The sequence below is a fragment of the Lissotriton vulgaris genome, chromosome 12, assembly GCF_964263255.1.
Source record: "Lissotriton vulgaris chromosome 12, aLisVul1.2, whole genome shotgun sequence".
NCBI lineage: Eukaryota > Metazoa > Chordata > Amphibia > Caudata > Salamandridae > Lissotriton > Lissotriton vulgaris.
This window is the reverse complement of record NC_141700.1, coordinates 146,404,119-146,431,621: the sequence shown is the minus strand read 5'-3', so window position 1 is coordinate 146,431,621 and position 27,503 is coordinate 146,404,119. Positions and strand designations below refer to the sequence as shown.

At 44.1% G+C, this 27,503-nt stretch overlaps 1 protein-coding gene across 1 annotated transcript in view; it reads right to left on the bottom strand.

Annotated features, from left to right (window-relative positions):
* The window catches only part of SMG5 (SMG5 nonsense mediated mRNA decay factor), a 317,166-nt gene that overhangs the window by 278,425 nt on the left and 11,238 nt on the right, over positions 1–27,503 (bottom strand). Inside the window, exon 2 of the mRNA XM_086947626.1 lies at positions 4,879–4,977. Coding sequence (XP_086803752.1) covers positions 4,879–4,977 — 99 coding nt within the window. The remainder of the gene's footprint in view (positions 1–4,878; positions 4,978–27,503) is intronic.

The following is a 27,503-nucleotide window of genomic DNA, read 5'->3' as shown; positions in this document are numbered from 1 at the left end:
CGATAAGGAACGCTGGTGTAAGTACATCTACCTTTTTATTAAGCTATTGCCCAGGGTGCAGAGGTACCGACATCCTAGCAGGGTGCGGTAATAATACCAGTGTTTAAGAAGGGTGACCGATCACAGCCTGGCAATTACAGGCCGATAAGCCTTATTAATACCATCCAAAAGGTAGTGGGGCGTGTGATTGTGAACAGGCTGCTTGACTGGGCAGAGGAGAACAACGCTCTGTCACCTTTCCAAGCGAGATTCCGTAGGTCCACAAGCACGGTGGACCAGGTTTTCCGCTTTACCTTGTTGCAATGGAGGACCGTGGTACAGGCCGGGGCAGTCTATACGCAGCCTTCGTTGACTTGCGGGCTGCCTTCGACCTAGTGCCACGGTCCAAGCTGTGGTCAGTCCTCAGGACTAGGGGTGTTCCTACAGAACTATTGTCACTGATAATAAGACTTCATGAAACAAACTTTGCCAGGATTCAGTGGGGGGGGACATGGTAAAGTGACTGAGGACTTCCCGGTTGAGCGGGGCGTCCGGCAAGGTTGCTCAATGGCACCCACCCTCTTTAAACTATTCATTAATGGCGTTGTAGCCCGTATGTTGTCTGCGAAGGTGGATGCTCCTTCACTATCTGGCATAAAAATGCCTATTTTAATGTTCGCAGACAACACGCTCATCCTATCAAAGACTCAGAGCGGTCTCCAGAGTGCTCTGTCCATCTTTGATCTATTCTGTGGGGAGCATGGCCTAGAGGTCAATGTGGCCAAAACAAAACTTATGGTTTTCAACCCCCACGGTAGCTTCAAAACTAAAATTATTATGAATGGCCGCCCCCTAGAGATGGCGAATGCTTTCACATATTTGGGGATTCACATATCGAGTAAGAACAGATGGAGCCAGCATATAGATCTTGCCACACTGAGACACAGACAACTGTCAGGTGCTATCAGTTCAGAGCATAGAAAATCCCTGACTAAACCTGTAAACCCTGCTCTCCAGGTATATGAAGCAAAGGCTCTTGGCTCTGCACTTTATGGTGCTGCGCTATGGGGGTTTGAGAAGGTGGCTGCACTTAAAACCTCGGAAAATAAGTTTTTCCGGGCAATCACTGGTGTACCTAAAAGTACTCCCTTGCTGCCCCTGAGGTATGATCTGGGCAGAAAAGCGGTTACAGACTTGGTCAGGCTTCGACCGATTCTGAAATGGCGAAGGCTCTGGACGACTCCTGAGCTTTCCCATTATGCCGAGGGATTCCTAGACATTATTAAGGCAGATGTATTTCACAAAATCGAGTGGCTCAAATCACTCAGTGCAATTTTGACTGAGCTTGGTATGAGTTCACTCTGGGTAGAACCAGCGGGATCGCCTTTTCCGACTAAAAGAGTCTTAAAAGAAATTTACTGGGAGAAGGTAGCCTCTTGGGGCTGGGGTAGCTCGAGTACAGGATCTATGGCTGGAACATTCCTAGAAGCTAAACTTTATCCCTGCCGGGAACCCTATTGGGACATCATAACAAGGCCTAGTGATAGAAAGCTCCTTTTCCAATTAAGAGCATGTGCACTTCCCCTTAGAGTTTTGACGGCAAAAAGGGACGGTGGAGCGAGCGACAGTTGCCCTGCTTGTGGTACCGCCAAAGAAACAATTGGTCATTTTTTATTTTCTTGCACAGCCTATTCTGATCCACGGCGTACTTGGTTAACACCGATGTGTAAGAACTTGGGAACAACCAGCAGCACTGTTGCCTTGCGTATTATACGCACTAACAATCTGACATGGCTATCAATAGCTACTGCCAAGTATCTTGGATGGGCATGGTCGATCAGACAGACTGCTAGTCATCGGACTTTTCTCTGTCCAACTAACTTGTCTGCATTTTATGCCTATGTTTTTACCCATAAAATTGTTTTAACCAGGCACATTTTAATTTTTGTATTTTTAACAAATTGCTTACTTTGCACTGCTTCAAATTCCTAAAATTGGAATTGTAATTCAAGTTAATAATTGTAAAATGAATGCTTTAGTTGTTAATATAACTAACTGTAAATTTAATTGTACTTTTAAATTGTTGAATGTACCTGCTTTTATGAGTGAAACCTCGAATAAAGCATACTTTGACTTGACTTGCTTTCCCTCAACCGACACACACTGCTGAAGTTTCCAAGTCCTCCAAAAATACAAAAGACACCTGAACTATTTAATTTAAAAAATGTACATTTTAACGTACATTTTAACCTAACTATATCACACACACACACACACACACACACACATACACACAAACCAAAGGTTAAAGGGTAGAGTGAGGTTATAGAGAGGTGAAAATGTCTGTTCAAACAGCAATTGCAAGAAGCAAGGCGGTGTCATAAGGCCTGGCCTAAATAACCATCCCCGATGGGAGGACATATATGACCATCCCCCATGGGAGGACACTAGAAGAGGGGCTAGGGGAGTGCGTCATATTGTAAGAACAAGTGAAATTCAATGGAGTTAGGGGTCTGGCTCAAAATGTGCAAAACCACTGAATATCCACAATTATGGTTAGTCATGCACACAAAGCATGCCATACCTCACAATGTCTGCAATGTGGAGTACACCACTTTGCCAGGGGAACAGTAAGAAAAGGCAGATTATCTAAAGCATGGTGGGTGGCAGGAATTACATTGTGTGTTGTGTATTTGTTCTGGTCATATTTTAGGGCTCGTGGTATGTTCCTGGCCTGTTGAGGCAGTGGTGATGTGCTACGCAAACAAATGATGGACAGAGTGCTGAATAAATCATACATTCTCCCCAGTCAAGAAATATGGGTTAAATCCATTGTTCTTTTGCTCACCATGCCACCAGAGTTTAGACCCAGCCATATGCAAGTCAAGTCTTCCCTGGACCTGAAACAAGCATCCTGGGACCGACTTCTGGGTATTACCCTTCATCAGCCAGGCTAGCTTGAATCCAATGGAACAAGGAGCAAGGGACCCACGTCTGGGCATTCCCATCCCACTTAGGGCGAAGAGGGTTACGCAAACAAATGATGGACGGAATGCTGAATAAATCATACATTCTCCCCCAGTCAAGAGATCAGGGTTAAATCCATCGTTCTTTTGCTCACCATGTCACCCCAGTTTAGACCCAGCCATATGCAAATCAGTCTTACCCCTGTGCCTCATGGGGACAGTCCAGATCGAACTGCCAAGCGGTGATGAGCAGCTTTAAATCCTCTTTGATGAGTTCCTTGCCGATATGGAAGAAATCAGAGACTCTAGAAGCCAGTGCAAGCAAGTTGGCTGGAGATGCACAGTATGGAAAAATGATTATCACAGAGCTGCAATACAACCTTGTCGTCATCATAGTATCTTCGGTCCAGTGTAAATGCAGAGTCCATTTCAAGATGGCAGTCATCTGGTTTCTTTCCTGACAACATTGTGCGTTGCTGAGTTTCTCGCTCCTAACTATGGTACACACATAACGGTGTTAAGCCAGAGGGTGCCGATCGCCGTCCTAAATTATTTGTTGTCCTATATTACATAATACACTGATACTGCCTGTGTCTGGTTTATACTACATTATTTATATTGAAAATTTCCAACAGACTGGCTAGCTGATACCCTATGTGGGCTGTTTATTTCTTCCCACCATACAATCAGTCTACCATGTTTCACTGGGGTTTGTCATCTTGTTGCTTTTACCTAAACAAGTAACATACGATTCTTAAAGGCTGGTTGCAAAACAATCAATTAACGCCATTCATTAGCCTACAACCAGTGTGAACACCTGCATTCTCAATTATCAGCCTGACAAAAACAGTAAGCATGTCACTTCTAACAGTACAAATGAAATGAATATCAAGTTTAAACATGGAAGTATGCTAAGGATAAAGGAGTTTGAAACATCAACCAGTAATACAAAGATTCTCGAAGAGTACTTTAACAACTGACATAATGAAATTGTCTAGTGACCCAACAATGCAATATTATCGAACACATTCTCCCTTTCAAAGATGAGGCATCCCACTAAGAGTATTTGGGTCAGCTATACCACTGTTGTAGACTAAAGAAGGTTGCAGATAAAAAGGGTTAAAGTAACAACTATTTATGGCTGAAACAAAATGAGCAGTAATGTAATTCACATTAAACATAGCAAAAACATGTCTAGGTCTTGATAAAAAAAAAGTCCCTCTGTACATGAATTTAGACAATCCGACTACCCACTATTAAATTTTGGCTCCACAACATTTACACATCAGAAACATATGCACATCCCCGTGCTGCTTGAACTGTATGATGTTAAACTGATCAGTTAAGCTGTGACTTACTGTCATGAAGTACTTTCAAAACCAAAGAGCACCCAAAACCTCTCTCACATTTTATGCGTACTCCAAGAGTGAATGGTGGACAACAAGCTGTGTGTTTTATTGGCAAACTTACAAATAGCGCAACTTAAAAAAAATAGCCTTGGTGAAATATTATTTCAATATGCACACTTGAAATATTGTCATCTCTGCTAAACATGGACTGGGTAGTGCCTGGCTTGTGAACTACACTGCTAATCATCCACTAATATACGTTCGGTTACTTTAAACATTTAGTTGATTGTCTACAGCACTTACTACCGGCAAAATACCCCAAAACATCAATAGCATGTTCTAACAAGCAGCCTGTACATTACAAAAATGTATATATAGATCTAGCTCCCTACACACAGATTTGCTATTGAAGTCCAAAGTGGAGACTATCTGCGAACACTGTGCCAATGCTTTACTCGTGTAAAGAATAGATAAAAGTTTCCTACTGAAAAATCACAACTGTTCAGGGTTCAAAAGGTTTACAGCACAACAAACAAAATTAAGAGAGAAAAATGTGCATGCAAAGTATATTTCAGCAGACTTACTTGTTTCTCAGACTGATGTTGTCAGGCTTGAACACCTCCTGATAGGCAGTTTTGTTACAAAGGATGAGATCTAGTCTATGCACAGCTTCCACCACCGCTCTGCCAAAGGAAAAACAAGCATTTACAATGCAATAGGTCTCGCAGCATTAAAGTTTGAGTTATTGGCATTGTGTATGACAATGCGTTGCATCAAATTTTTAGCAAACTTTGAATTGGTTAGCAGTGTGAGTGTGTGCAAGAGTATGCTGTTCTTGAAAGCAGTGTGGTAGAGAGTGCAGGAATTTGGGTGACCTGAGCAATGTGGATGATGCACCTCACGCACGGGGCTGACGCAGTTATTATTCACACAGCTCTGATGCACCTCAGGTACGGGCTCACAGCTGTTATTATTCACACAGCTTTGATGATGCACCTCACGCACAGGGCTGACGCAGTTTTTATTCACACAGCTCTGATGATGCACCTCACGCACGGGGCTGACGCCTCCTGAAAGTGCCTGTATTTCTGAGCCTCCCTTGAAACTCGAAATAGAGGCAAATAAGTGATGCACCTCACGCACAGGCTCACAGCTGTTATTATTCACACAGCTCTGATGATGCATCTCAGGCACGGGGCTGACAGTTATTATTCACACAGCTCTGATGATGCACCTCAGGCACGGGCTCACAGCTGTTATTATTCACACAGCTCTGATGATGCACCTCACGCACGGGACTGATGCAGTTATTATTCACACAGCTCTGATGATGCACCTCTGGCAAAGGCTTACAGCTATTATTCAAACAGCTCTGATGATGCACCTTACGCACGGGCTCACAGCTGTTATTCACACAGCTCTGATGATGCACCTCACGCACGGGGCTGATGCAGTTATTATTCACACAGCTCTGATGATGCACCTTAGGCACGGGCTCACAGCTGTTATTATTCACACAGCTCTGATGATGCACCTCTGGCAAGGGCTTACAGCTATTATTCACACAGCTCTGATGATGCACCTCAGCACGGGGCTCGCAGCTGTTATTATTCACACAGCTCTGATGATGCAGCTCATGCACGGCCTCACAGCGGATATTATTCACACACAGTGATGACACCGGGGGCAGCCTGCACCTTCCTACGCTACTGTCTCTGCATATCACAATAAGTCTGGTAATGGGCAAACTGTCTTGGTTGGCATGACATGAGGAAGTCTGGTAATGGGCAAACTGTCCTGATTGGCATGATTCATTTTCACAACCTCTTCCTTGAAATTTGCCAAGCAGACTATTTTAAAAAGACCCATGAAGACGCCCGCCTGATTTTTCCACTATGTGCTAGCAACATATGGGGGAAAGGCTTAAACGAAGGGCCACAGCTAAAGTGCACTCATTGGATTCAAAACAGAGTTGGTAGGATCCTGGCATCTGACACATTTACACTTCTTAAAACGGCACCAGGGGCACAAACATCCAACAATATCCAGTTTGCTGTGAGAATAAGCCATCATTTTCCCTTCAAATATTAAGCAATTTAAATGTTACTGCATGCAAAATGATGGGGGAAAATACATGTACTGTATGCAGCCTATGCAGTAAAATCAGAAACATTGACATAGTAATTCCCACTAATTCCCCCACAGCGAGTTATCAGATGCTTTCATTACAAATCCAGATCGCACTTTAACTTCATTTTAAAACACATCAGAACTGCAATATGGTGGCTCGTGAACAGGTAGGTGTACAGTAGGCTTCTAGGAGTTGTGCTTGAAGGGGTAACGTTGGCGCCTCCTGGATCCAGCGGTCACTGGACGGTGATGCGGGCCCTAGAGTCATGTCGGAGGCACTGCAGGAGCAGATGGTTATTACATGAGGTCGGGGTAGCCGAGGTGACGAGCATGCCACCTCTTGCACCACCGCGGCCTGCCTCGTCCTCTGAGGTCACCCGGGAAGCGGCCGAGCAGTCAAGAAAGACATCAGGTAAAGCTTTTGTTTCCGTTTGTTGTCACAGCAGAAGAAAATAAAGCGGTACACAAAAATATGGCAAATGGAGTCTGAACCTCGGCTACATTCAGTACCCCCTAGTATTGCAGTCATTATGATATTTTCTCTACTCGAGGTGAGCATGTGGCAGGCACACTGCGCAGGTTTTCTAACTGACCCTACTACAATAACTGACTTTACTGAAATTTGCAGAAACGTTCTTTTGTTTGCAGTGGTGCAGCGTGGACTTTCAATGAGAGGGGTGCACATCGGAGTCCTCGTTTCTTATTAACAGTACGATCAGTTTAGGAGGGCAGTAGGGCTTCAGGTTGCAGATATGTATGACTTCCCAGACTTTATTGTTTGATTTTGCTTCCGAAAAAGTATCACTTATTGCCACTGAAATGTCACTCATAATTACACAAAAATTATGAAAACGTCACACATACCAATCTGAAACCTTGGCAGCTATGAAGGTCTACGTGCTCTTTCGAGACAGTTAACCACTTTCAACAACACCCCATCTCTCCCAGCCTCACCCCAAGTCGGACCCCATGTGCATGTTAACGGTGCGGCCTTACCTTGCTGTAGAGCTCAGAGGCGGACATCGCGGCGCCTCGTGCCCCCTCCTCGCAGGGTGCACTGGATGGACGGGACTGGAAGCGTCTAGGCCAGACTCCTCGCAGGAGGGCCTGTCCTGAACCCTAGTAAGGCCTCCCTAGAGCCCGGCTCCCCGCACTTAAGCCCACCCTCCCCCGGCACCCCGCCTAGCCTCGCTTTGGCACTGCACGTTGCCCGGGCCTGGCCTGGATGCGCCGGACACCTGCGGGCAATCGGTGATTAACAGGGGCCGCTCGAAGAAACAAGCAGGAGAAATTCATTAAGAGGAAAAACACATGCCCGCCCCAAATAGTGAAGAGCAACGAGGCACACACGTCCACCGGACACGTCACGAGTGGGACCTCCTGCTCAGCGCGCGAAACTGAAAGCGCTGTGAGAGCGAGACGACGTAAGCCTGCACAATAGAGCGCGCGTTCACATGCGCGTGGCCCGCTCCATTCCCCAGCGCGCGGCCAGCTCCTGTCCCCTCTCCTAGGAAGCAGAGTCGCTCACAATAGGTCTCTGGCGAGACCGCGCTTTCGCGCGGTTCAACGCCAGGAGACCTAAAAAAAGTAGACCAAAAAGTTTATGGCGTTAGCTAGTAACAATATAAAAGAGTTTTTTTTAGGAGAATGAGAAGACTGAGAGTAAACCTTCCTGAGACTCTGTCCAACTTGGCTACGGTAGTCCAGGTGGACAAGTTGCTACTTCTTTCCATATTTGGTGTTTGAGTTTGCTGTACTTTGCATGGTCATAAAAAAAAATTACCACTCAAAAAGGCAATAATAAAAGCCAAATTAATAACGTACTTAACATAAGATTCAAGTTATCCAACTGGTGCATCCAAGTTCAAAAACGCAATGCATTAGCAGTCAAGTGTGGAAGGTTTGTACAATCTAAATGCCCAGTCTTTAAAAACACCAACCCAAGAAGTTGTGGTTGAAACTAAACATATAACAAAATTCCACAATTAGCTAAGTAGGGTTCTGTCATTTAAATTAGGAGCCAAATATGATCGAACTTATACATTTATTTAGGATTTTTGCAAAGCGATGCTAACCCCCATTTGATGGCATCCCAACATTTTAGTTTTCAGGGTACATACACATTTGGGGCCCGATGTAGGTAAATCTACATTTACCCCTTCATAAATACCGAATCATACCGAATCGGTATTTATCAAGTGGTAAATTAGAGGGGGGGAGATGTAGGTATCGGCCGTTTCCGACCGGTATTTGGTACCTAAATCGGGCCCTTAGTGAGCTAGCTAATGTGTTGCAGGCTCAATCATGTTAAGATCCGGTAGGCAAGCTGGCATGGGCCGCCATGCCCAAAACGCACCACCAAACTGCGAAACCAATAATATTGCTGGAGGAACTGCCTGACTGGAGAGGCTACCGCAACGAGTGCACTGTGACGCAACAGATTTTTGAACTGTTCCACAGAGGAATCTGCAGTCTCACCATACAGCTCTCAATTGAAAGTGCATGTTCATTAAGGCAGTCTGAATATCCCCAGAAAAGCCTGTGGAGTGTATCAAAGCATGCCTGTGGAGGGTAACCTCGCAGCCACCGGGCAGTACATGTGTCAGGTTAGACTATCCCATATTTGAGGATTTGTTTAGAAGTGTAAAAATGTCACTCCCCAAGATTAATAAAATAAAAATGAAAAAGAATGGCTTCTTCATATGATCAAAAAGACTAATAACGCCTAGTTTTGCCATTTCCCAAAAGCCATCTGAAGAGGCCCAAATATTCATAAACATGCAGAACCAAACTGCTAGAGGTGAAGATTTAGTGGTTCATATATTCAAGAGGATCCAGTGGTGCAGCAAGGAAAATCAGAGGGGTTAGGTGTAGCAGAAGCAACATTACAAAAACAATCTGTGTAAGCAACAATCGGATCGGTGCCATTACAGCCAGTGACTTCTTAATTACCAAAGCCTGTGATGGCATGGACTCAGGAGGCTTTGGGTTCATAGCTAATCACTCTTGGGAAACACTAAAGAGGGATGAGGGGGCCAATTCCTAAGATGTCCAACACGACCTCTCAAAGTGTCTGGACCTACAATCAACCAGACAGACAGACCCAGGAATTTGTGCTTGTTTCTTAAGAACTGGAAACAGGTTCCATGAGCATGAGACCAGCATCGCCAAGTCTCTGAACTGTCTTGGGTAGAACAACACTTCTAGAAGAAACAAGCATTGAAAATACAATAGGTCTTGCCTTTGATTAAGTTAAAGCCATTTGCTTTGCTAATGGAATTGTATAGCAAAGCAAATGGCTTTAACTTAATAAAAGGCTAGACCTATTGCATTTTCAATGCTAGTTATTTAATTATGTTTAATTTGCAAACCAGAAAAACAGCACTGAATAATGAGATCGGGCGAACGGAGCCAAAAATTCAGGCAGAAGTCAGGCCAAGTTCTGATTCACATAGTTAGGCAGATGACAGCCTCACATCTGAAAGACAGATGAGCTGGGCACAAGTCAGGCAAGCTCTGATGAGCTGGGCACAAGTCAGGCAAGCTCTGATGGACAGAGTCAGGCAGATGACAGCCTCACTTCTGAAAGGCAGTTGGGGTCCACGAAGAAGTAAGTACAAGTCAGGCCCACTTCTGATGGTGCAGATGCGAGATTCGCTTCAAAACGACAATACCCCTGAAGGAACTACGGTCCCGTTCGAAGACATACCAGTGTTTTGAGGACAACCAATCCTTCATACTGGTCCTCCTCCTTCCCTCCATTAGAGCTCCCCCTTTCCTATCTCTTTTTTTCGTCTCTGCTCCCCTTGCGAAGTCTTTAAGAGAATGACTGCAGACTTGGCACTAGAGGGGCTTTCTTATGCTTCAGGCTTTGCAGAAGAAGCAGGCTTCCTTTAAAGCCTTATAAAGGGTAAACACAATTTATGGCAAGAGAAGAGGGTCAATAGTGTATGGGGTCGTTTGTAAGGCTGCAGCAGTAAATGATTGAAGAAATGATTCATTCAGGATTCAGTCCATCATTTGCTGCCACTGTTCTTTGGAAGGCTGGCAGGGTGGCTCGGCGATTTAAATGCTCCCACTGACCGCTGCAGTGTGCAGTTAAGATTACGAACCTCAGCTGAGCCTTGTGTCCAACCGTGGTGCACACACAGTCATCAGACTGAACAACAGCTGCCTCTGCTACTTGCTAGAGACCTTAAAAACGTTTACTATGAAGAGCTCGATAAGACCTAGTGATATTTTTCCGACTCCAACTTCTGGTGCAAAGATTTATAGAGCTCTAGGGAGACAGATGGAGTCCTTTGGTCTTCTCCGTTGCCTTGCAGAACGGTGCCCCCTTGTGGAGGAGGTGTAAGCAGCTGCAAGCAATGGATTTAAAGCAGCTCTTCACGCGGTCATGGTAGACGAGGACTCCCCAGGTCTGAACAGGGTGCTTTTAAAAGCTTCTTTTCACACATGCACGAGCAGGTACAGGGATTCCCATTCGTTTTGTTCATAGTACGGGAACAGCCCAGACATAAGATTGCGTGCGGAAGCAGGTGTGCAGGCGAGACAGGTAATTACAGAGTGCCCACTGAGGAGGGCAGGGCGCCAGCTTCCATTCCGCAAGATAGTGGCGTTTAAATCCCAAATTCTGGCAATGGTGGCAAGCGGCCCAGCGCACAGACACACCAGACTGGCCCTCAAGAGGAAGCAGGATTAACTGTCTCCTGCCACAGAGACCCGAGCAGGCAATCAGCAGGCTAAACTGTCCTAGCCGTTGGCCCCGCACAACACTGACAAGACACGATGTGAAAGCCTTGCCGCTACTGAGATGGCCACAACGTAACATATGTCTCACTGCTCCATGGAAATAAATGAAAGCAACAGAGGAGTGTAATAAAAAGACAGACCTGTCACGCACAAACCACTGGAAGCCACACACGAGAGTCACAACTTAGAAATAAACTATTTTAAAAAGACACAAGTTTAATTTAAAGGCAGTGTAACAGAAATGTTTTTATCTTATTTCTGTCTCCCTTCGGCTAGACTGTCCGAGCCATTGGCCCCTCATAACACTGACGAGACACGATGTGAAAGCCGTGCCGCTGCTGAGACGTCCACAATGTGACTAATACTCTGCTCGCGCCCATCCATTGTAATGGAGCTAAATATACCAAGTCACAATGTTACAAGCGCAGCCGAAATGGACTGTGCTTGTGCAATTACGTAAATAACAATGAAAAACAAAAAGAGTGCTTCCAGGCTTTTGAAGACCATGTAACTACGGCAGTAAACGATCCAATCCCGGTGGGCGGGGCCAAAAGAAGACACGGCGGCAACAAGGAGGGACTAAGAAGCCTCCTTCACAATCAGAAGCCAGCGTTTTGCATAGAAGTTGACGCTGGCCAATTAAAAAGATGTGCGGGGCTTCAACTCTGCCTACGAGAGCTTCGGAATCTGTATTTATTCCAAAAAGCTCTCGGATGCGAAGAGCAGCGCATGCGCTGCTTTCGACAGCTGAGACCTAAAAAGAGGACTTCAAGACTTACCAGAGTGGAAAGGTCCCATTTTGAGTAGTCCATAAGTGCCCTAAGACTAACAGCCTGGCTTCCCATGTCCCAACGGCAGGGAGTTGCAGAAGCCACAGGCTGAAGTATCATGGTGAGCTCATTGACAATACAAACAGATAATGTGCTGAATCAGACAATAAAATATTTTTAAGCAGTATTGAAAGGATTTGTACCTGGAGAACACAGAAGGTGATATGTGACCTAATCTGCTGTCATAACAGACCTGAGAAAATTCTGTATACACCTAATAAGAGAACTGGGCTTACATCAGTTAGGCACAGAAGAAAAGGAACCAAAACAAGCATGCCAAGCAATGCCATGTTTAGGACAAGGCCGCATCATTGGCAGACTGAGGCACTATTGGAGTCCTGGGCAGCATCTTGCTTTGCCAGCAAGATATTGATGAGGGAAAAAGTTACCCACCTCGTAACAGATGCCTGGGGACATTCGTAAAATAAGGAATTTGCAGGTACAAGTAATCATCAGAACATTTTAGCAAATAGCACACATCTCCATCCCTCGGTGATATGCCAAAAAGAAATGATGGAAATCTAGCAATTAAAATGCAAATACATGTGAGGTACTGTCACACCTGTAGGAAAACATGTCTGTGTAATCCAAAGGACAACAGACCACACTTGTACGGCATCCCCCAGTCATCAGACCACTTCCATGTGACATGACCACAGACCCCCATCTTCATGAAAACATCTCAACCACTCAAGCCACTAGTCCCAAACACCATAAGTAGGAAAGTACACCTAATAATTTCAGTACTATCAGACAAGTCTCAATAAATAGGCCCTGTGAAAAAACTGGTCGATAGTACTGCCAGAATACCCTTTTATCGGCTATAAAATGAAATTGATGTTCTCTTAAAGCGATATCCTCTCGATCTCCTTGTATATTTGCAGCTTGAAAGATCAAAGGCCACACAGCAGCCCACAACTACTGCCTCGGATGCACTCAGATCACCTTAGAAATCAGAAGGCAACCCATAGGTACCACCAGGATCTCCTGGCAGTACCTATGGGATGCTATGTGTAGAGTTGGTATAGGGTCTGGATTTATTAACCAATTGGTGCATTAGATCAAGACCCGGTGGCTAGAGTAGGCCTAATGGGTGGTTATTCGGGTCCAGTTAATATTCAAAAGGGAACAAGGCTGGGGTGCCTGTGCTCTCCTTTACTTTTCGCCATCTATATTCATCCCTATATCTGGGGATTTGATACTAATCCTGTAATCCCTGTAATCCCTCTAGTTTACATTAATGGGTTGGATACAAAGATATTGGCCAGACGATGTGGCATTTGTTACACCAGACCCTATGGCAGAATTAAAAGAAATCGAAAGGGATGCCAAATGGTTTGGGTGATTTTTGGCATATTCGTTGAACGATAGGACACAAATCGTTATTAATAGCAACATTTCATTGCGGAATTCCCGGGTGGTGGATATTGCAGTTTACTTAGGGGTCAGTATCTCCAAGGATGTCGATAAAATAGTTGGGAATAATTTTGGCCCCTTAATAGAAAAAACTAGAATGGACATTTGTAGGCGGAATAATTTACATCTCTCCCTGGTTAGTGGTTGCAAGATTTTGAAAATGATGTTTCTTCTAAAAGTTCTTTATTTTTTCTGTGCCATCTCTTTGGAGGCTGAGAATCAATGGTTAAAAAATTTGAAGGCATAATGACAAGATTCTGGGAAGCTTACGCTGAGATTAAGGAGAGTCATGAGATTTTACACTTCCACGGGAGAGGAGCAGGTGGGCAGGACCGAAACTAGAGTTGTATTACTGGGCCACCACACTTCAAGCCAGATTTTGTTTTAAGAGAAAGATGAAGTTCTGGGGGCTGTGGAAAGTATTTCTTCTGACCTTGAAGTACTTCTTGGGAAAGAGGCTTGGTGGCGTCTGTGGAGGCAAGTCAAATTTAACTACTTCAGGAAAGTTTGATTTAAGGCTGTGCATGCGTTTTTAAGGTCTGGTCTGTGGTGCTGTGGTGTTTATACTGCTTTGTATAATTCATTATTACTACCGAATATCTTTCAGGACCCCTGCAACTCTTACTGAAAGTAGCTTGGTCTTACCAAGTTGGGGGTATTTCACATGTACACCGGCATCGTCTCCTTTGAAGAACTTAAAAGGGAATATAATGTTGGTCATAGGGAATTCTATAAAAAGATCTTCAAATCCAGGACTTCCTCAGTCGGAAGGGAAGTGGTCCTTCTGGGTTTGCTAGAATTGACATAATGGGTGTGTTATTAAGCGGAAGGCTGCGCCCAATTAGAAATATATATGGTTTCTGACTTTTATTATGAAGGAAGATCCTCAGAAACATTCTGAGAAGCGGTAGGAGAAACTTTCTACATCAAATTCTATTTTTTGGAGTCTCTCCATCTTGCTCAATCTGGCCTCCTTCCTGCAAACTTACAAGCCCAACATTATAAAACCTGCTTTCATATGTAATATAAACAGGGGAAGACTGCAAGGTGGAGTGGAGATATGGGGACGTGGTGCCCAAGATGTAAACTTCATTGGGGCGATTTAATTCAGACGTTCGCCGGGTGTCCTGCTATAGATGTAAATGATTACATTTGTGTAATAAGCTTTAGTTGAAAATATCCCCATCCCCCACCAGCCGATTTGACTAGGTATACAGAAAAAAGGGACCTCAAAGTGTATGCTCATTTTTGTTTATCGCCTTGGCTGCATTTTGGTTGTGTATTGCCTCGGCCGGGCTTGATCATAAGCCTCCCACTTTTGGTCAATGGCTGGCCCGGATGTTGGCTGTACACAATCTTCCTTTTTTCTCTTTTTTTACTCTTTCTGGCTTTACAAAGGCATGATTCCATGAAACATGTGAAACTATATGAAATAATTATCTATATGCTGTGAGATGATATTTATGTATTTATTGTTCTTGTGTTATGCAGGCAGTGGTCTTTGTAGTTAAAAACTTGCTATAAAAAAGAAATCAGAAGACCTGCAGCATCCGATACATTTGATACTTCATAGTTCACTTGAAGCATACATAACTTCATAGTACTGAGTCCGCTCATCACACTAGCAATCTCACAGCTTGTTTTTAAAGTTGTCCCCAGCTTTGTTGGAAGCGCAATAATTGATCACGTCTCTAACATTATCCTTTTCATTGTCCCTCACTCATGCGCATTGGCTTATCGGACCACCTTTTTCTTTAACATTCTGCTGACTGGCTACCATTCCAAACAATTTGCTCTAGTACTCAGTTTCACATCTGCTTTTTTCATGGTGACTGAACAGAATATGCCAGAATGGAGCTAGAACTGATAAATGCTCTTCGGGAAGAAGGATATACCTCAGATGAGGAACGAAATACCTACCAACAATGCACAAGAAAGACTGTCACCTTCAAGGTCATGAATAGAGTGCACAAGACACATTGCCATAGCCAACAAGGTGGAGGACCACTAGAGCCACACATTCACTTTCATCTCCATGCAATAGAGAGTGCACAGTCATACGGATTAGGCAGTAAGTAAATTGATAATTCTCCAGAACACCCACAGACACCAATATGGTTCAGGAATAAAACTCACCAGTAGATATTCTACTATATGAAACAAAGCTGCAGCATGAGGTCTGAAAAAATGCCTTGAGAAAGTGATTTGTAAACCCTGCACTACACATATATTCAGTAATATAACATGGCTGTGACTTCACATCTGCACCTGATCACTCGTTGAAAGATGAATCAAAAATCCCATATGCCAGTCTGGATCAAACTTTGGCCATCCAGCTAAAATCTTCATGCCCGCATCCAGGCTGGAAAGGGTCTTACTACATACCCTTACTTGAAAATAATGCATCACACAGGTTCACAAGAGGTTCTAGGTTAGCCAGTTTCAATCATTAAATGTTACCAAGTGTACATAACGTAGTTCCACCATAACCACTATCAATGTAACTCATTACTTTACAACACCCAACACAATCCAAGAACACCTTTGATGTGAGCAATGGTAATTCCAGGACTTTAACAGGTTTCTGGGCTCCAATTACTCTAAAAGGCTATGCTAGTGCTGTTGCTTAATATAGAACATATAACTTCTGAATCAAAACACCTAAAAACTCCTTTTCTTCCAAACAATATTTTACTGAGTATTTAACCATTATCAGCAAAATGCATTGATGATTTTAAAGCCTGTATGGTACTGTGCTACTGGTTCAACAGAATATACCAGAAAGAGCTGATCATATGCATATACAGCAGATTTGATGTGTAGTGATCAAAAGTTACAAATACAACCAAAAATCTTCGACAAGCTACTCAATAAGTACACAATACCTAGATCGTTATGCATCTAACACTTCTGAAGCGATTTGACTATCAGACACACACACAAACCACTAATTACACAACACCTTAAGTACTACACTTATAATTTGTCTTACTCAAAAGATAACTCAAAACACACCCCTTGACATCCTCAGAAATGCAGCAGTACAAAGCCAAACAATTGTCAGGGCTCAGCTTACTGATCATCACGTTTACACCATGCCAACATAGATGCATAGATTGTAAAACCGTGCCAATTAAACACACCGCACTCTCATATGCAATACATCCCATTAAAGCCAATTCTTTGCTAGTAACCCCTGTGTACAAGCAAGCTGCATAGGCCTGGCAATGGACTAGGACCACAGAGTTTAATGAAAAACGAAAAAGACCTCTTGACATACAAACCCAGTATACAACACTACAAAGATGTTTATCCGAAACAAACTATTTTTGCTTACACATTAACCAACCTCAACCATTACTAAAACTAGACAATTAAACTCATCACCATTTCAACAACCGTACACAGCCAAACAGAAATCCCAGAAAACTACAAAATTGTCTCCAAATTTGTAAATTACTATGGTGTCATACTAACAGCAGAAGGAGCTACTCAAATGCATACAGAATTACAGATTCTACTTAAAAGTTAAGGCCAGACTTGCAGAGTGTCATGATGCAAGAGTTGAAAGGCATTTCCAGTTATAGTAGAAAATTAATTAAATTAATATAGTTTGGACAACTTAAAATGGTACTTTTTTTAACTTAATGTATGTATCCGTGTCAGTGTTTTGAGAATAGTAGCTGGCTCTACAGTGGAAGTCAAGATGGATGTGTGTGGCTGATTATGAACCGCACCTCCTAGAGGAGATTATGAAGCAGAATGCCGTCTATATGCTAAACTAAAAGTTCTGCATGCACTGTGCACTCCATAAGCCAGCATTCTTGAATCATACCGCCGGTCATTTTTTTGTCCCGGTTTATCTGGCACTGCCCTGCAGGTCTCCAGTGGCCTTGCTGTGTGCCGTCCTCCCCCATCTCTGGTTGTAAACCGGGGGGGGGGGGGGTGGCATGCTCATACGAAGGGGCAGCTGGAGAGTTCTTTTTGCGATCCTTGGGAGGCTCAGTATGAGGAAGGCAAGACACCGGGACTCGGAGATACACGAGAGGCAGTGCTTAATTTGTGTCGGTGCTTGCCGGTGCTTAGCGCCATAGGCATTTATTTCCCAGGGCTGGGTCTACATGTGATATCAGGTCACTAAGGTCACACTGTCTCCTGGCAAAAGCTGATATCACATGTAAATATATTCCTGCCTGATTTCAGTGTTGCCTGATTGGGATTGGTGCGTAAGATATTTAGATTTGGAGGCACATGGACGGCACCCACCCACTGCCAGAAACTGCGCGGGTGAAGTGTCTGCCTCAGCATAACAGCAATAATAGTTGCTACTAATGACTGATTAAAATGGGTTTTAAGCCCACCCACTTCCTCCTTGAATGCGTTGAATCGCCAAGTGTTACCTTCCGAGTCAGACCAATGCAGAGCAGTGTCCAGCTTATTGCGCAGCTACAGCGCTTTGTCGACTAAACAAGCAAGCAGCGTGTAACGCAGCAGCAGGACTCTGTTTTAAACCAAATTTCAGTAAGTAAGTAATGATACATTTTTCTTAAGAGGCACTACTGTAGAGCAAATTTTTTGTTATTTTGAAGTTTTGGAATGTCCACAATCCCGTCTCCCACTTAACTAGCCACAAAGTATTTAGTGAAGCCCACACAGTGAAGCGTTTCACAAAATGTGAAACAGCATTGTCTGATTGGGATCGATAAAGAATTGCCCACCGACGAGCACAGAGTAGGCAAATTGTACAAGGGGTTTTCTAACGCCAGTGCCTGCTGCTTGTGCCCTCTCGTGGTTAATTCGAAGAGTTGTGTACTCCTTTTGCTCCTAATGTACACAGCGCTCCGTTGTCTCTGTTTGCTTTCCCTTCTGTCATCCAGAGGCCCCTGGGGAAATATGACTGCTTCCCTACAGCCAGCACCTCTGAAAAGCTAGAAGAGTTGGTAAAGAGTCAGCCAGGGTATTACACTTCCCGTCATACAACTCAGTACTGAAAATGCCATGAAGTAAAATCAAGAATATGCCGAATTTAGGGTCAGACTGGAAGAGAAAATATGCGCAGGCACCAAAGTAAAGGTTGCCCTCATTAGTGAATTAGTCAGCAAGAAAATAAACCAATGTATTCAAATTGAGGCACCTTTGAATTTAAAAAGAGCGCTGTACAAGTACTTTTAAGATATGGAAGTCCTCGTGAATTTGAGTTTGCTGTAGATAATGTTTGGTTGAATACTAGGGAAATCAACAGTAAATACTCTCCCTGTAGACCATAAAACACGCCCACAAACAGCCCCAAAAAATGGCCCATACTCTGACCTGTCAGAGCAGCCCTTCACTACTTGATTGCCCTATAGGCCTGTCCGAGCCTGGCAGCCTTGGCATTCTGCACGCTGACATTTAGTAGCAGCAACCATTCTCTTCTTAGTAAAACTTTGAGCCCCAGCACTTATTCTTTTACAAATTAAGTACTGACGAGAGGGGCGCGGTGGGAGCGAAAGCAAAGGCATTCATAGCTTGCACTGGTGCCCAACATGTGCAGCTGCGGGAGCTGTTACATATGGCCGGGTAGACGGCTGAGCTGTAGGATGTGACAGCGCCCGCTTTGTAATCTAAGCTAAGCAGCTGTCCAGGCCGTGAATAGAGCCTGAACCGCCCAAAGAGTCTTGGGCTTCACTTGCAGAGCCTAAAACGCTCCTGCAGCAGGAAAAATATCCAGGACATATGGATTTTTCTTCTGCTGGTATAGATACAAATGGCATCGTCCAACCCCATGATTAGAGAACCATGGTTGGCTTTTCTGGGCTAAGCATTTGGGTGCACATGACTCTTCTATTTCTGTTAATACATCCTGTGTCTCTACCATGATGGTCCCTACTGTACCAATGGTACCCACTATTTTAACCATGTCTGCTAAATCCATATCCGTTCGGAGCTTGGCAGCGGCTCCTGCAGAAAGCTATATGGGGACTGTCACTGACAGCAATGGCTATGTTTATACCAGGACAAGCCCCACAGGGGTTGTGAGTATTGCAGTATTGGTGGAACCTGGCCCCAGGGCGGGTACTAGGCTAGTGAGACTGGGAGAGTCCCACCCGATTGCTTGATTGGAGGGGTTTGCAGTAGTGCAGTCTCTCATGAGAATTAAGAGAGACTAGAGGCTTTCTTCTCACTCTCAGACCAGTCAGACTGGTAGCCTGCTTACATCTAATTCAGGCTTGGACGGTGAAGGCGACTTGACTGCGAGAGCTAAATCACCTGGGCCCTTGAAAGATTGAGGTACTTAAGCTGCAGGTGGATAATAATATTGCCGTCAGCATGCAACTAACAATCACCCCCTCAGTGAGAGTAATCGGGAAGGCATGGTCAAGCACTTAGGAGTAGCAGCAGGGGACCCTAGCTCCCCTACCCTTGCCTCCATCTATAATCTGCTGCAACTCCATCAGGAGGAGTACAACAAAGACTCATTGGCTCTGTAGACCTATCTAAAAACTTGTGGTACTGCAAAAAATTTGGACATTCCCCGTGATCGCCTTAACGACACAGTCTCAGACTGTAAACCTGAAGGAGCCTGCACAAGGGATCAAATATCAAATAAAACAATATGATTGCAAATTGCAGGCCAGGTCACAGAAAAAAATTGAAGATGTGGAATATAGGATGTGATGCAATAACCTTCGAGTAATGGGGATCCCGGAGGGGCATTCAGAGGATGACCCCCACCCTCCTCCCTGATACTACATTGTCTTATCTTTTCCAGCAGTCCTTCCCACAACTCAACGATTGGATCATTGAATGTCAGGCTCAAAGGGCCCAAAAATTCCTATTCCCCAAAACGATAAAGGCAGGGCTGCTAATTTCTCCCAGCTATTTTAATATGCGTTGGGAACTTTTTGTTTAGGAAACATATACGTCAGCTGATCCATCCGAAAAAGCTGTTGAAAGACAGAGAAAGTGGAATTCTTTGTCAGGTAAGATTTCCACAGCGAGACAGTAGAACGTCAATGGTGTCGCTGTGAAACTATTTTATCATTTCAGAAGCTGGGGGCCATTGTCTCCTTAATGGAACCTGCTAATCTTAAGATCTGCTTAAAGGACCAAACTACTTACTGCCAAGATCCCATAAAAGGCATAAGACTTGTTAAGGGAGTGGGGCGAATGTAACACAAATTTACCTGTTGACTATTACTTGATGGTTACGTTTCCTTGTTTTTTCTACAAAGCGATAGAAAAGGGAAGGACGGGGAGGAGGAAATTTGCAACTGAAATTCTGTTTTTCTACTTCTTAATTATGCTCAGCAGTATCTGGTTAGACCTTGGGACAGCACTGGACTTTGTTTATGGACAAATGTTTTGTTTACTATCTTTGAGCATATTCTTATGTATGACTTGTAGTCAGCTTGGTTGCGTAGTCCGAGGGGGAAGGCAATGTGTTCCCACACTGAAGGTCACAAGCCCTCCTCAGCTGCAGGGCAGGAATGGGCTTTGGTCTGGGTGGCAGGGGCAAGGGGACAGGCAGGTATGGGGTGGGGGAGTGGGGAGGTGAGAAGGTGAGGTGATGCAAAAGTTGGATAATTCTGGTGTTGCTATGCGGTCACATGGGGTTAAAAATATGAGATACATCATTAATAGAAGCTATGTAAGCAGAGAAGTTGCAAAGCTTCATCAGGAAAACATGCGTAGGAACAATAGTAGATTCTTACCCAATGATAATATTGAAGGTGGTCGCTTCCACGGGATTCAGATTCTCAGTTGGAACATTAATGGTGCCGCTACAAAAGCTAGATGTATCAGACTCTTTTTTTGTATTGTACTTTCAAACCTCACCTTTTCTCAAACCTCATCTTTTCTGTAACCTATCTTACTAATATAAGCCGAATGGTTTAGGCTACCATATTCTGGTTGCATCAGGGATTGATACTCCTAAGAGGGGGTTGACATTGCAATCCAAGAGTCAGGAGTGGGCTGCTCATCGCGTTAAGCTTGATAAAGAGGAGAGTACAGCTAATTCCATGTATATGAAACAATAATATACAGCTAACACTATGCCTTTCCGTCCCGAACATTGACGAACCTACAATGTTTAATTTTCTCCTCGGAGAGCTTAGCTGTAGTCAGACCCAGTTTTGTGCGGGTACTTTGAATCTAACCATATACCCCAGGGTAGATTCAACTGCATCCGCAGATACCAATCTGTGGTGCATGAAAAAGACAAGGGCAGCCATTCAACAGATTCTCGCTACACATGGCCTCTGGGATGTCTGGCGTAATTGTCAGGGAGTGAACCTGGGTTTACCTTTCATTCTATCCCACATGGTACATCCTCTCATCTAAACATATTAATGGTTAGTAATAACCTTTACCTATAAGGTCTATTTGACTAAATCCTAGAATTATTTCCGATTTCAATTCCCCATCATTAGTCATTAAGGCAAGTCAAAGGGCGCACACACACACAATCTCCTCGCTGATGAACCTTTTATCGCGAACTATTGCTGGACTCTACATAGGCCCTATCTTTGCAAATTTATTAGCATCAATAGAAACTCGCTCCACTCCTTCAATTATGGTCTGGGATTCCTGGACAGCCTTTGTGCAGGGCCAGACTACCAGTTTCATCATTTGCAAATAAAAAGATGAGCGGGCTAAGAAGAGGGGGTATGGAAGTGGTTCACTAGACTGGAATACTCCATATGTTATGAGCACTAGAGTGGCAAAGACAGTATTTTAGAAATATTTGGATTTATGACAATGCTGCAGGTCAGGTTTAGGAAGATAATCTGGGATAGGGCGTGTGCTAAATATCGGCGAAGCGTTTATCATGCTTCAAGAACAGCGAGGAACTGGAGCACTTATTGGCCTTCCAACTTAAGGAAAAAAGCAATAAACATTGAATATCAGGCATAAACTATGGTAATGTTGTTACAAGTTGAATGTTGCTTATTGGGCAAGAGATTTTATCAGCTTACAACATACCATAGGGCCAGGCTAGATAGTAACATAACCACAAGAGAAATTGATATGGATATCTAGTAATGGCCAAAGCAGTGAGCCCCGACTCCATCTTGTCAGAATGTTATAAACAATTCAAAGATATTCTGACTGCTCTCTTTTGTGACAAGAAGAATAAGGACACGCTCAACTGTGGATCATATTGCTCTATTTCGCTAATTAACGGACTCCAAAATCTATTCTAGTGTCTTATCTAATCGACTTGCAGGTGTCATAACTTTACTTGACCCAATGGAACATGGGTTTGTTCATTCACTGGAAACAATTTCCCATATTAATGTAGCCATAACTGCTCTGCGCGTGACGGGGGGCAAATAGTACGTCTAGCTGGGATGATATTGATTAAAAAAAAAGTTTTTTTAGTGTCCTGGCAGTATCTGTGCAAAGTCATGTCCTTTATAGGATTTGGCACAGGGGTTCCTCGCTAGGAGCAAAACACTCTACCTCTCTTTAGCTGTAAGGATCATGTGTATGGGGATGTTGTATGCTCTTATTTACATCTACCGAGGTACTAGACAAGGACGCGCCTTGTCTCAGTTATTATTTGCTCTTTATCTTGATCCATATATTCAGGCTCTTAAACCAACTTCTGTTATCCCACCATTGTGACAGCATACAGGCGAAGCCAATCTTCTGGCATCCGCCGATAATATTGACATCCTCACCACTTCTCCTGCAAAGGTACTGCAGGCAATTCAGGATGCTGCTGATCATTTTCGGCAAATGTTAGGGTACAAAAAGAATATGGATAATGCCAAGATTATAGCGAATGGGGACCCTGACCAACCCAACTCTTGCTATGCAACGTTACTCTATACCTGGAAAAGCTCTTAATATGGAAACTACTATATCTTTAAATTACGGAGAATTTCATATGGAATCCCAAGCTTTGATAAGTGGAATAGATAGCATGTAGGCTTAATAGGTAGATGAAATAAAATTAAGATTGTCATTCTGCCTCACTACCGTAACTTATTTAGGTCTATTCCCCTGTACCTTCACATGTGCTTTTTCAAAAGAGTTCAGATTAGCTGGCAAAAATGTATATGCATTACAAGAAACCCAGCTGCACTATAAAGTATCTTCAATTACCACGCAATGGAGGGTGCGGAGTTGCCCTCCGATCATTGGGGAGCTATTTTTGGCAGCTTTTATGCTTGGGTTGTTTGACATAATTGAGAAGGGCACGTGGGAACTTGTCAGGTTATTCCCAGAGTAACCGAGATATTCTCACCTAGTAATACTATGCACAGGTCTTATTTACACAGCTTACTTCACGCACACACGCTTCAAGGCTATTTAGTCTATCACAAGGTGCAGCTGGATATCCAGTCTATACGCCACATACTGCGGTTTCATAGTTACACCTCGATTGGAAATAATTCTAGCCTCCGGCGTCTCTTTAAGAGGCCTACTTATTGTGCTGCCGTTGGGGAATCTGTGGTCCCTTGGCCAATTATTTAATGGTAATCTTCGCTCCTTGTCGGATAACAGCAGTAAACATCACCTTCCTCAAATAGGCTTTCTTTGCTACTTACATCTAAGGGAAATCCTGTCACATTCTGCCCCAACTAAATATTAAGAGTACTCTTAATATATCTCTGCTCATGACCCATGCCTTTAAAACTCTGTATGATTTAGATTATATTCCAAATAAATTAAGTGGGGCCAAAAGAGAAATGTTGGATGGGTCCTGGTGCCGTGTATCTGAGGCTGAGAGTACATATTTTTGCAATCTGTGGCATCATTACTCCATATTTGCTTACGGTCTTTAAATTCATCAATCGACTTTTTAGGATGAAGGTCAGCTTTGATCCTCTAATGATACCACTTGGTCTTGCACCATGTTTTCTGCATGAGGGGGGGGGGGGGCTTTCTTCTTTGCTAACACATCTGCTACGCTAGCAATTGCCTCTGCTTGGCTACAGAAGAAAGCTCAGGTCCTATATCAGGGTGGCAGGAGTTGTATCCCTTTGTGGGCTGAAACAGAATTGCCCTAATCGCTGTAAGCTGTGCAGAATGTGGGAGCCAGTCAGGTGGGGCTTACTTGATTTCAGGTCTGGAGGCGGCCTTGAAATAGGAGAAAGTTAAGCTATGTAATGTATTTTTGCCCAATTTTTTTATTGCTTCTTCTGTATGAACTAATGAGCTGCATTTAATGGGCTTTACCTACTTAGGCATGATTGATTATTGTAACTACTATCGCACTTTATCTGCTTTTGATGTCCGTTATATATTGCTTTATATAATGATTTGTAGCTGCTCAATATTTAAAATATTAAAATTAAAGAAAGAGAGAATAGTAGGTGCCTTTTGGTAATTTGTTTTGAAACCCACCACCATTGCAAATACCAGTGCTGGAGCATCGCTTAGTAGCAGACAGAATGTCAATACAGCTGTCCCCTAGAGACGCTTTGAGAAATGATAAAACCTAAAACAAAAAGTATAGCTAACAAGCATTAGAAATGCAATAGGTCTCGCAGCATTAGAGTTAGTGCTTTTAGAATTGTTTATGGGTTTTTTTGTAAATCTTTAGCATGAGGTTGAGGGTGAGTGAGGGTGAGTGAGGGTGAGGGGTTGAGGGTGAGTGAGGGTGAGGCTGAGGTGGTGAGGGTGAGTGAGGGTGAGTGAGGGTGAGTGAGGGTGAGTGAGGGTGAGTGAGGGGTTGAGGGTGAGTGAGGGTGAGGGGTTGAGGGTGGGTGAGGGGTTGAGGGTGAGTGAGGTGAGGGGTTGAGGGTGAGTGAGGTGAGGGGTTGAGGGTGAGTGAGGGTGAGTGAGGGTGAGGGGTTGAGGGTGGGTGAGGGTGAGTGAGGATGAGTGAGAGTGAGGGTGAGTGAGGGTGAGTGAGGGTGAGGGTGAGTGAGGGTGAGGGTGAGTGAGGGTGAGGGTGAGGGTGAGGGTGAGTGATGGTGAGGGTGAGTGAGGGTGAGGGTGAGTGAGGGTGAGGGTGAGTGAGGGTGAGGGTGAGTGATGGTGAGGGTGAGTGAGGGTGAGGGTGAGTGAGGGTGAGGGTGAGTGAGGGTGAGGGTGAGTGAGGGTGAGGGTGAGTGAGGGTGAGTGAGGGTGAGTGAGGGTGAGTGAGGGTGAGTGAGGGTGAGTGTGAGTGAGGGTGAGGGTGAGTGCGGGTGAGTGCGGGTGAGTGAGGGTGAGGTGTTGAGGGCGAGTGAGGGTGAGTGAGGGTGAGGGGTTGAGGGTGAGTGAGGGTGAGTGGTTGAGGGTGAGTGAGGGTGAGGCCGAGGTGTTGAGGGTGAGGGTGAGTGAGGGTGAGTGAGGGTGAGGCCGAGGTGTTGAGGGTGAGGGTGAGGGGTTGAGGGTGAGTGAGGGTGAGGGGTTGAGGGTGGGTGAGGGGTTGAGGGTGAGTGAGGGTGAGGGTGAGTGAGGGTGAGGGTGAGTGAGGGTGAGTGAGGGTGAGGGTGAGTGAGGGTGAGTGAGGGTGAGTGAGGGTGAGTGAGGGTGGGTGAGGGTGAGTGTGAGTGAGGGTGAGGGTGAGTGGGGGTGAGTGTGGGTGAGGGTGAGGGGTTGAGGGTGAGTGAGGGTGAGGGGTTGAGGGTGAGTGAGGGTGAGTGAGGGTGAGTTAGGGTGAGGGGTTGAGGGTGGGTGAGGGTGAGTGAGGGTGAGGGTGAGTGAGGATGAGTGAGAGTGAGGGTGTTGTGTAGACTAAAGTTGACCTTGTGTCTCCAACGCTGGACACAGTTTTTACAGATGGGCGTTTCTTACAGCGGTAATTTTTTTAACTAAAATGCACATTTCTGCCGAGTGCCCGCAAAGTCCAGATGTCCTTCGTATGCCCTTGAGGGGATTAACGTCCTCCTGCCAGAATACACTTCCTCTGGTGGGTTTCCATGGTTACCCTCATTACCTGCCTGCTGAAGAGGAGCCCTTGGTTCCAATTGAGCTTTTTAACTCCATATCAGGGGTGGGCGGTTCCTTTCACCACAACCTTGATGCCGAAGCCTTACCATAAGGAATACCAAATAGATACCATTTACGGGCTGATTTGTACAAGGTGAAACCAAAAAACCTAGATAAATCTCAGCAAGTATTTTATTTCCCCAAAACTTTTTTTTGATGAAGGCACTTTCAAATATCACTTTCAATAAGTATTTCGCAGTGCTATAACGTGCCCTATTAATTTAATAAAAAAGCTTTCACATCTTAAAGAAATACACTTTTTTAGTTTTGAAGAGTTTTTTTCATATTTTATATGAGGTATATTGCATGATTTATAGAGCATATGTTTTCAGGGCTCGGCTTGTGCACGTGCTCTGAAATCCCAGCCAGACCTCTTGGCTCTCTGTTTATTAATTTAATTTAATTTAATTTGTTGGCTCGCATACCTCTAATTATCAACAAACAGGTTGCATTCTTACCCTAGGTTGCAGACACCACGTACTGAACCTCTAAGTCTTTCAACCATCTCTTGCGGCTACGACAAGATGCACTCTCCCATGATTGTTAAGGTCAAACCCCACCCCATACTCACCCATGATTGGACAGGACCTTGTGTTCAACAACTATTGGTTACAGTCGTGCGTCAATCATTTTGAACAGCGACGGTATAGGTTTTACTCCCTAGTAAAGTCGTTTCCCGTAGTACACTATAAGGTTTGCGATGCAAGCCTCGGTGTGGACTTCCTAGGCACTTGACGGAAACACGTACAGCGTTTAATGACAGTAGCAGCCATTTTTGACTGACAGAATTTTTCATTGATCTCAAGGAAAGACATGACTGACAACCAAGAATACTGACAAAGACTCATAGATACCCTTTTCAAATGCTGCGTTGTCAACAGATACTGTTGTCGTTTGAAGGAGTGACTTGTTTCATTACATCTATGTAATTTTTCAATTCTTATATGTAAAAGTATAATAAAAAATATAAATACATGTTTAGTTAAGCAGAAATGGATATGATTTCAAAGCGCTTGCTTCTTCTTGTTTATAGGATGTCATAAATCCACATATGTGAGATGGTCGCTATACTTATTTTCAGGGAGTTTGCGTTTCATTTTGATGTTCTGTTTGTCTCTAAATTCTTCCCTCCCAAGATGGCGACTGCACATGGTAGGTCGCGCATG